Source organism: Jatropha curcas, chromosome 4 (genome assembly GCF_041381405.1).
Source record: "Jatropha curcas cultivar XTBG-Jc1 chromosome 4, XTBG_Jcur_1.0, whole genome shotgun sequence".
NCBI classification, from domain to species: Eukaryota; Viridiplantae; Streptophyta; class Magnoliopsida; order Malpighiales; family Euphorbiaceae; genus Jatropha; species Jatropha curcas.
This window is the reverse complement of record NC_143154.1, coordinates 3,524,537-3,534,289: the sequence shown is the minus strand read 5'-3', so window position 1 is coordinate 3,534,289 and position 9,753 is coordinate 3,524,537. Positions and strand designations below refer to the sequence as shown.

General features: G+C 33.5%; 1 protein-coding gene across 1 annotated transcript; it reads left to right on the top strand.

The window, feature by feature from the left end:
* The first annotated feature begins 1,159 nt into the window (after positions 1-1,159).
* On the top strand, positions 1,160-9,473 carry LOC105639070 (FG-GAP repeat-containing protein). The gene is made up of 13 exons (XM_012223009.4): positions 1,160-1,431; positions 1,564-1,722; positions 1,816-2,067; positions 2,138-2,257; positions 2,743-2,823; positions 3,569-3,664; positions 4,099-4,194; positions 4,556-4,609; positions 4,701-4,904; positions 6,040-6,165; positions 6,470-6,535; positions 7,770-8,069; positions 8,462-9,473. Exons 1-13 carry the CDS (start codon positions 1,369-1,371, stop codon positions 8,936-8,938), a joined length of 2,094 nt encoding a protein of 697 aa, XP_012078399.1. The 5' UTR covers positions 1,160-1,368; the 3' UTR covers positions 8,939-9,473.
* Positions 9,474-9,753: the final 280 nt, after the last annotated feature.

The following is a 9,753-nucleotide window of genomic DNA, read 5'->3' as shown; positions in this document are numbered from 1 at the left end:
CCTTTAAAAACTCAAGTTTCATTTAATCAGAGCATAGTTTCTTAATTGGACCATATTTATTTTTTCCAACGTAAATTTAAAGAATAACTAACTATGTTACAAAATTTTCTTCACATTTAATATTAATCTAAACTTTTATCTGTCATTACCATTATAATCTCCTAAATAAAACTTTGCACAAAGAATAAGACGAGTAATAATAAGGTTTTCACATTAGCTTTTTTTTCCAATGTTATAAATAAGAAAGTTTGTCTGTATAAAAAGAACAAAAAAAAAAAAAAAAGAAGAAAGTTTATCTATATAAAAAGAATGGAGTCAGTATTCGTATATTGTTAATTATTAATTAATAATTATTATATCTATAGATATTCTATGTCAATAAATATTGTTATAGGATTATCTATAAAAATTGCTTTTATATATATATATATGTTCTAAACTCCCCTTTCTCTGTTTCGTTTCTATTGTTTGTTTGGATTTGGTTGTAACCGATGTAAGTGTAAAGGTGGTTATATATATATATATTCATTTAGTTTGGTTTGAATTGAAGACGGTTTAAAAGAAGAGAAATTAAATTTTCTCATTCATCTAGTTAATGAAAAAAAACTACTATATTAAACATAAAAAATGATATATACAAACAATCACATAAAACATACATAATTTTAAATAGTGGTTAAAATTTTTTAAATTATTTTTTATACGTTCATCTGAGCATATTCAAAAAAAAAAAAAATATTCAGTTTAACTTAGCAACCTATTCATATAAATTTAAGTATTAATTTATTCTACATTTATTAATATACAAATTATAAAAAAAATTATAGTTTCACCCGTGTATAATTTGTAGTTAATTTTGATAATATATATATTTCATGAAAACCTTTAACATTTAAACTTTTTATAAAATAATTATATAATTTATCTAACTAGTATGGGATTATGATATAATTATCATTCAATATAAACTGTGCAATACAAAATAAATTTTCATTCAAAAATTGAATTAAATTATCTATTATTCAATATATACGGAGGTTCGGTTTAGACAAAGATTTCACCATAGAATTATAAATCGAACCGAAAGCTCATTTTTTTTTTTTTTTTTTTTTTTTTAATTTTAAAAATCAACTCAAACCATCGACTCTTAAAAATTGGGTTGTAGATCGGTCTGGGCACCTGCGGGGGTTTTATGGACACCCCCGATAGATAGAGATCATAGATTATTTGGCCTGTGATACTCCCTGAGTTTATTTTTATTCAGCTGTGTTAATTTTATCGCTGTGACACTGAAGCTCTTCCTCAAAACGAGAAATTTATCGAATGTTTAACATGCGATCGTGATCCATTAATACGAGAAAGCCAACCATGAGGAAACGTGACTTAGCTATTCTTATGCTTTCAGCTTTTGCAATCTTCTTCTCTCTTCAGGTAATACTAATAATCATTTCCAAAACCCTAAAACCCTCAATTTCACCTTTATTTTGATAGAGTTTTTGCTAATTACTGTTTTCTAATTGTAATTAAAGCATTTCTTTTGTTGGATTAATTCTTGATTTAAAGCATGAAGGCGATTTCTCGTTTAGAGAAGCATGGTTTCATTTATCCGATGATTTTCCGATTAAATATGAAGCTGATCGTCTCCCGCCGCCTATAGTCGCCGATCTAAACGGCGATGGAAAGAAGGAGGTGCTTGTTGCCACTCATGATGCCAAAATTCAGGTACTTTTGAAAATCGTTTATCTAATTTTTGAACCTTTTTGCTTTCTCTGGCAGTAGAAAATCGGTGGTTTATTAATTGGGTGTATGTGTTAGGTATTGGAGCCTCATTCTAGGCGGGTGGACGAGGGGTTCAGTGAAGCGAGAGTGCTTACGGAGTTGTCATTGTTGCCCGACAAAATTCGTGTTGCATCTGGTAGACGGGCAGTGGCCATGGCTGCTGGCGTTATTGATAGAATTTATAAGCCAGGCCAACCTCAAAAGCAGGTGTTGGTTGTGGTTACTTCAGGTTGGACAGTGATGTGCTTTGATCACAACCTCAAAAAGCTGTGGGAAACAAATTTGCAGGTCAATCTCTAATGTGCTTGTGCCTGTGCGGTATTTGCAATTTCTTGTTTACTAACACCTTTTTTTTTAGGAGGATTTTCCACATAATGCTCACCACAGGGAAATATCAATCTCAATAAGTAACTATACCTTGAAGCATGGTGATACAGGATTGGTTATTGTTGGTGGGAGAATGGAAGTGCAACCACATGTATGTTTCTTGTAATTTTAGGTTGCACTTTGTTTTGTATTTAATCATTTCTACTTTGTTTCCACCAGGCCATATATTTTTTTGTTTCAGCGTTATTGCTGTAATAGCTTTCAAGTTTGACAGGTAGAACTTGAAATAATAAAGAAGTTATCTCCTAATAATATTCGTTTTATTTGGGGCTATAGAAATCTTAAATAAGTTTTATTATTGGGCTTGCCATGTCATTTTTTGTTTCCCCAAGTTTTTTGCCTACTGTTTTCGTTGTTTCCTACTGTTTCACTTCTGCAAGTTTCTATGTATCCTTTGATGCGGCCCTTGCTAACCTGTGGGTCCAGATTGAAGATGATGGAGACTTGACTTTTTTTCAACATGTTGACTTGATAAATTTAAATAGTTTGCATAGAGATGTTATAAGGTTGTATAAATTGAATAATATCATTACTTAAATGCATTTACGTGTGCATATCTCTGGTTATCATTTCCAGATTTACTTGGATCCATTTGAAGAAATTGGAACAGCTGAGAGAAATGCTGAGCAGCATAGAAGAAGTGCTAATGAGAAGGAGGTATGGACATCTTAAACGTGAATTACACCTTCTAACGTGAAGTAAATCCTATATCTATTTTGTTTGCCCGAAAGGAATTATGAACAAAACATTTCTCAACTGAAACACATATAGGGTGGCCAACTTTCTTGCATATTATGTGACTTAATAGTGTCTCTTAGGACAATAAAAGTTTAAACCCATGAACTCCAAGCCATGATGCAACCTTACTCTTACACCAAAGCTGACGCACTATCCTAGTATTGTGCAAAATTATTGACACTTCTGCCTTGTAGTTTGAATATTAAGTCCTAATTTTAGGTGTTATTCCTTACAGAAAGTTGTCTTGGAATTGAACTCTTGAGAATCACAGATATGTGAAGATGGCTGTGCACTTCAGAATTCGAATTAGGAAAATACAATTACTAATGTGCATATATACATATCCCATCTAAATGGCTTCATGTAACATTTGTCTATGGCGTTTCATTGATGCAATTGTATTGAGATTACATCATTCTAAAATCACTGGTGGTTTGTGTTGACTGAAAATCTTTTTATTATACTTGTATAATATGAAGAGATTTTCTCCTCTTGCATTTATTGTAATTATTTGTCTTGGCATGTGCTAATTGATTTATATAGTAGCCTTTTTTGTTTCAAGCTCTCTGTATCCTATTCCTCAGTTGCAATCATATCTGATGTTATTTTATTTGTTTCCTTTTAGTGGTGAGATTCTTAAAATTCCTTTTTATATCCTTTGTAGGCTTCAGAGAACTCTGGAACTGTGAATTTACGCCATTTTGCCTTTTATGCATTTGCTGGTCGAACTGGCGTCCTTCGATGGAGCAGAAAGAATGAGGTGACTGGCTCATCAATTATTATTACTTGTACTTGAATAGGGACCAAAAGAAATCCTTGGATTGACAACCTAGGTTTTTCATAAGCTTTCAATTGCTTGTATTAGTAAAATCTCCCTTGTTCGCTATGCAAGTAAAATCTGTGAAATTGAAAGATAACTATGCACTAAAAAAGATTTAGAATTCCTGATTCATTAAAATGAGGGATTTCACTAACCCCCTCCTATGAAGGGTTGCAAAACCTTCATTTTGAGGGAATTTGTAAGGTCAATTTATTTTTTGTCTTACTTTTTCTCAAAAAATTATGATCATAACATTGAGTAGGAAACTACAATTCATGATAGCACCTTCCTGATACCTGATAATATTATTGTAGTACTTGTATAGAATATCAGCTATCTTTTCAATTACTAATGTCATCATTTTTGTGGTTTAGAACATTGAAGCACAATCTTCAGATGCATCCGAACTAATTCCACAACATAACTACAAGCTTGATGTGCATGCACTAAATAGCCGTCAACCTGGAGAGGTAGGCCTTGAAGCCATTTTGAAAACAACTACTCTACGAGTTTTGTTTGCCCATTTCTTATATAAACCATAATTCTTTGTTGATATTAATATCTGTAATTATTTTTATTTTTACACTATTCTAAAATAGTCATTGAAGCCATTGTATATATTAAGGTTTCGGATTCTATTGATTTATCTTAATCGGTCCTTTTGTTGTATTGTTTCAAATTGAAATCAACTTGAATATGCTTCTATCACAAATTTTGAAGCCCCAAACTAATATTCAACCCAAAATGATTTGCTCTGTAGATAAGAGTCCTTATACTCCCTCTTTACTTCTATTGGCTCTCATAGAAGCTCTGAGACATATTGCACCTTAGTTTGAATGCAGGGAATTTAGGGAATCAATCCTTGGAGTTATGCCACATCATTGGGTGAGTACATGAGATATCCTTTGTTTATGCATTTAATTCATAAGATGCTTCATGATGGGAATGGTTCATACTATGTTTGTATTTATATCAGGAGAGGAGAGAAGATACTAAATTGAAGTTGGCGCACTTCAGGCGTCACAAAAGAAAAACTTTGAAAAAAGTTCCAGGAAAGACTACAAACTATCCTTTTCACAAGCCTGAGGAGCATCATCCTCCTGGGAAGGACTCGACCAAAAAAATTTCTAACATCATTGGAAAAGCTGCAAATTATGCTGGCTCAGCAAAATCTAAGAAGGTATGGCCTGTTGTTTATCATGTCTATATGCAGTTTAGATATAGTTGAAACTTGCTACAGTTAGTTAACTTGAAGTTATATGCTGGATGTTCTGTGCAGGTTACCTTTGATATATGGCCTTTGCTTAAAAAATTGTTTATAACTGTTTATAAGAATAAATAGTTCTCTTTCTAAGTAACCACCTTTTTCATTTGACCTCCATGATTTCATTTATTGGCAACTTTACCAGTCAGTATCTCTTCGTATAGTAAAATCATATGGATACCATAATACTGACAAATTGCAATGCTTTGAAGTTTGTTCATGCTTTGGTCGACATGCGAAGTTTTATGGTGTTAGCATATAAAAGAAGACACAAGATCAAAACAAAGAAGTGAATTGGTTTTCGGTTATTCTATCATTGTCCAATTACTCAGACATATAATTCATTGATTATGTAGTCATGTGCCTCTAAACCTTTATGCCCATCACATTTGCTAATGCTTATAATTGTTTGAGCATCTAAGCAGTTATGTAATCAAATACTTTTCCACTTTTCACTACCTTTTGAGTCTTTCCAAGTATTTGCAAACCTGATGTCACCTTGCAAATACATGAACCTGTTCCATTATAAATTTTTTTGCCTGTTCACTCATAAATCCTTTATATGCTACTGAATTAGTCACACCTTTGTATTTCATTCTGCTTTTTCAATTGAAATGGAATTTTAAAAATTAAATTTTGGTTTTAACCTTTTCATTCTGAGTTTGAGACTTGGTCTGAAAAGTTGGTCATTTGAGGAACACAATCCATTCCATAAAAAAGGAGTGACTTGAATATTGTTTGTTAAATTTTAAGTTTGGTAGGTTGAGTATTTCCTTGAGCAGAAATTGCTTGTAATGTAGAACTGGTTAGATGTGGTGGGCCAGTTCTATCTATTACTTGCTAGGAAAAGAATATAAAAGATAGGGAGAAAAAAACAGATTGATGCTTGTAAACCACACTAACAAGTTTGCTGTGTGTGTGTGTGTGTGTGTGTGTGTGTTGGGGGGGGGGGGGGGGTCACGTGTAGCAGTATCCACACGAAAATTTCCTTTGGGATTTATCTTATAAATGTTATACTCTTCTCATAACCCACTTCACTTTGTTCATGCAGTCATTACCTTATATTCCAACCATAACAAACTACACTCAGCTTTGGTGGGTTCCTAATGTTGTCGTGGCTCATCAAAAAGAAGGGATAGAAGCTGTTCATTTGGCATCTGGGCGCACACTTTGTAAGGTAGATAGTAAAGGCCATAACATTGTTCCAAGAAGAGTGTTTTATAACATACTAGTGAATTAGTAAATATGCAGCTGCCAAGGAAGTTACTTTTCTAGCTGCCAAACCTAATATCATAATTTAATAGTATTAAACAGTGAGAATGGCCAGCCTTTTTTATTTTATGCTTGCCTGTTTATGGACAAATGAAATCTGTGTGTGCTCCATCAATAATATCATTATAGCCACCAATAAATTTGTCATGTTTTTTTTTATATATTTATTGTGTCTAACAAGTCCAATGGAAATTCATCAATTTCATCAGCTTCATCTGCAAGAAGGTGGCCTTCATGCTGATATTAATGGGGATGGTGTCCTAGATCATGTCCAGGTGTGTGTTTGTTTCTTCTCTCTCTCCAATTTGATGTGTATCTCAATTCTTGTAATAAGAACTATATCGGTGACTGTTGGAGTTATTGTTCATTGAGCTCTATCTACATCTCAATTTTGCTGGTTTGATCAAAATATTGCAGTTTATTTCCTTTCAATCATATGTTGCATAGTGCCAGTGTGTGTTGCACGGACACGCGAGAGGCTTGACATTTCCGCATTTTGGAAACAGAAACACCAGGAAACAGCTCGGACACATGTCGGGTCGGTTTCCATAAATACTGAAAATCGGACACCCTTTTCCCCTCCCCAGAAACGTTTTTTGCATCAAAGAAAAAAATCAGATTTCAAATCCAAATTAAATTTGGATGATTTGCAAATCCTATTTGGGAAAGGACAAATAATGCTACTTTTAATTTCAATATTCAAACTTCAAATTTAATAGAATTTCATTATCTTTTTCCATTTTAACATTTGAATATTTTGTTTTCTTTTTTCTTTTGTTGAGTATGGAATTTATAAACATCTTTTTCTCTCTTTTGGATATGATTTATAAAATTATAATGATTTATTTTCAGTTATAGTTAGAAAACTTTAACTGTGGCTGATTGTCCTTTAAAAATTATAAGCTTACTCTTTCTAAATTATTTTTATATTTATTCCTATATTTTTAAATTTTATAAATAAACCCCTATATTTTTTATATTTATGCGTTTCCCCCACGTTTCTGTTTCTTATATTTTTGAAAATGCCGTTTCCCCGTGTCCGTTTCCGTGTCCATGCATCATAGGTGCCAGTATTCCATATCTCCTTTGCTAAGGTCTACTCATACGACTGCAGATACATTTATGTGGTCCTTTATTGATAGTTTCAAGACTAACAAGCATCACAATAGTTGAATTGATGGGTTCTGTGGTCCTAGAGTTATATATCCATTGTTAATCTGCAAATTTTATGTTTAACTTTCTCTTTTCCATGCACTTCTATTTTTACAGAAATTTATTTCTTAAAGACATTGTCGTAATGCATGATTTAGTTATGACAGTAACCCAGGTCCACGGTTAAATCAAGTTGAATATACTAATATTAATACATTGCCTTTCATTATTTATACTTTACATCCTTTCTATAGACCAGTTATAAAATAATGCTGGAGAAAGACAATTTTATTACTAGAAAAAGTTGGCTAGATATGGGTGCTAAAGTGGCACAGTATCATGATTCTTTCTCTTCAGGCTGTTGGGGGAAATGGAGCTGAGCAGACTGTCGTTAGTGGATCAATGGAAGTGCTGCGACCCTGTTGGGCAGTTGCGACCTCTGGTGTACCAGTTCGAGAACAACTCTTTAATGCTTCAATATGTCATCATTCCCCATTTAACTTATTCCAACATGGAGAGTTCTCTAGGAATTTTGGTCGAGCATCTGACGTCTCTTCATTGGAGGTAGCAACACCTATTCTCATCCCAAGAAGTGATGGCCATAGGCATCGCAAGGGAAGTCATGGCGATGTCATCTTCTTGACAAATCGCGGGGAGGTATGCTGTGGCCTGACTCTAATTTCTTGTAGCTACATCCTTATCTGGTGAAGAAATTGTTTTGATTCAGTAGTTTAGAATTAAATTTTAAATGATTATTTGATTACACTTAATCTACATTCATTGAGCTAAAATTCACTTAAAAAATGATAGTCAAAAATTAAAATTTGCATTGAATAGATTTAGTCATTGGACTTTTGAACAACTTTGGAATTTCTAATATTCAGTGCTTAAATTTTTTGCGTGCACTTTCAGTTAACACCACCTTAGCCATACCAGTGGTAAATCGGAGCCTATGTGGTGTACATAAATTATTTACTAGGTTGAATTATTAGCTTTAAGACAAATATTTCTGACGTATTGGTGAGTCACAAATGAACCACATCTTTCAGGTAACATCATACTCTCCTGGCTTGCATGGCCATGATGCAATCTGGCAATGGCAACTGTTGACAGATGCGACTTGGACAAATCTTCCATCTCCATCAGGGATGATGGAAGGTGGCACAGTTGTCCCGACACTGAAAGCATTCACTTTACGACTTCATGACAATCAACAAATGATTCTTGCAGCAGGAGATCAGGAGGCAGTAGTTATATCTCCAAGAGGAAGCATACAAACAACAATTGATCTTCCAGCACCACCCACCCATGCCCTAATCTGCGAAGACTTCTCAAATGATGGACTTACTGACATTATCGTTGTGACATCGAACGGAGTGTATGGTTTTGTACAGACACGAACACCAGGTGCCCTCTTCTTCAGTACACTAGTTGGTTGCCTTTTGATTGTGATGGGAGTCATCTTTGTCACCCAACACTTGAACTCAATGAAGGGCAAACCACGGGCTTCATCTGGTTCTCGGTGAAGACAGCAATTTATACTTCAAATCTTTGTTCAAAACTAATGATGGCAGCCCCTGAACAAAAACGAGGCATCAAAATGGTTTTATGGGAAACCGATATAAAGTATGAACTGCAGAGCACGCATCAGAGAGAAGAATTTTGATCTGATGGTCTTGCCTGGTTTAATCTTACTGTGAAATTTATAGAATTAACATTATGGAGGACTGCAGTTAGCTCAGTGTGGTTTTTAGAAAATCTTGAATTAACTTGTAGTGCAAGAGTTTTGTTTTTTCCTTTTTGTAGCTTCATTGTTAAAAAATTACGGAAAATTTACCATCTAAGAAGTCAGAAGTTATGCCTTGTTATATTAACTGTGTTGGGAGAGTCTTTTTTACTGTAGAGAGTTTGGTAAAATGTTGGCTCTAAGGGATATTGCTGCATGGTCCAGGCTGTATATTATTTAGGAGACTTCTCTAAGAACACATTTGTCAAAAATTCTGCATCTCAGACGCTCTTTTGAGGCACAAAACTATTATATTCTTTTTTCTTTAAGGTCAATTTGAACTGATTTACAATTTCTTCGTTCCTTTCATTCAAAAATTATCAGGAGTAGAACTCTGAACTCGCTTTCATAAAATATTTCCATTGGCTGTTCTTTTGTAGAAAATTTGATAAAATTTGGGAATGGAGGAGGCTTCATAAAACTTATCTCCCGGACTTAAAATTTTTTTTTTCCAAATATTTACAAATTTCTATTTTATTTTTATAAGATAATTGTTTAAAAATTAAGAATTAATTGTTTAGGAAAAGAGTTTTTATTTATTGAAAAGGTAGATAA

What these genes read in the sequence shown, in the direction of transcription:
- LOC105639070 (XM_012223009.4), top strand. Translation starts at nt 1,369, where the DNA reads ATGAGGAAACGTGACTTAGCTATTCTTATGCTTTCAGCTTTTGCAATC. An exon ending in GATGGAGCAGAAAGAATGAG is followed by an intron (nt 3,665 to 4,098) that starts GTGACTGGCTCA and finishes TTTGTGGTTTAG; the next exon opens with AACATTGAAGCACAATCTTC. An exon ending in TCTTGACAAATCGCGGGGAG is followed by an intron (nt 8,070 to 8,461) that starts GTATGCTGTGGC and finishes CACATCTTTCAG; the next exon opens with GTAACATCATACTCTCCTGG.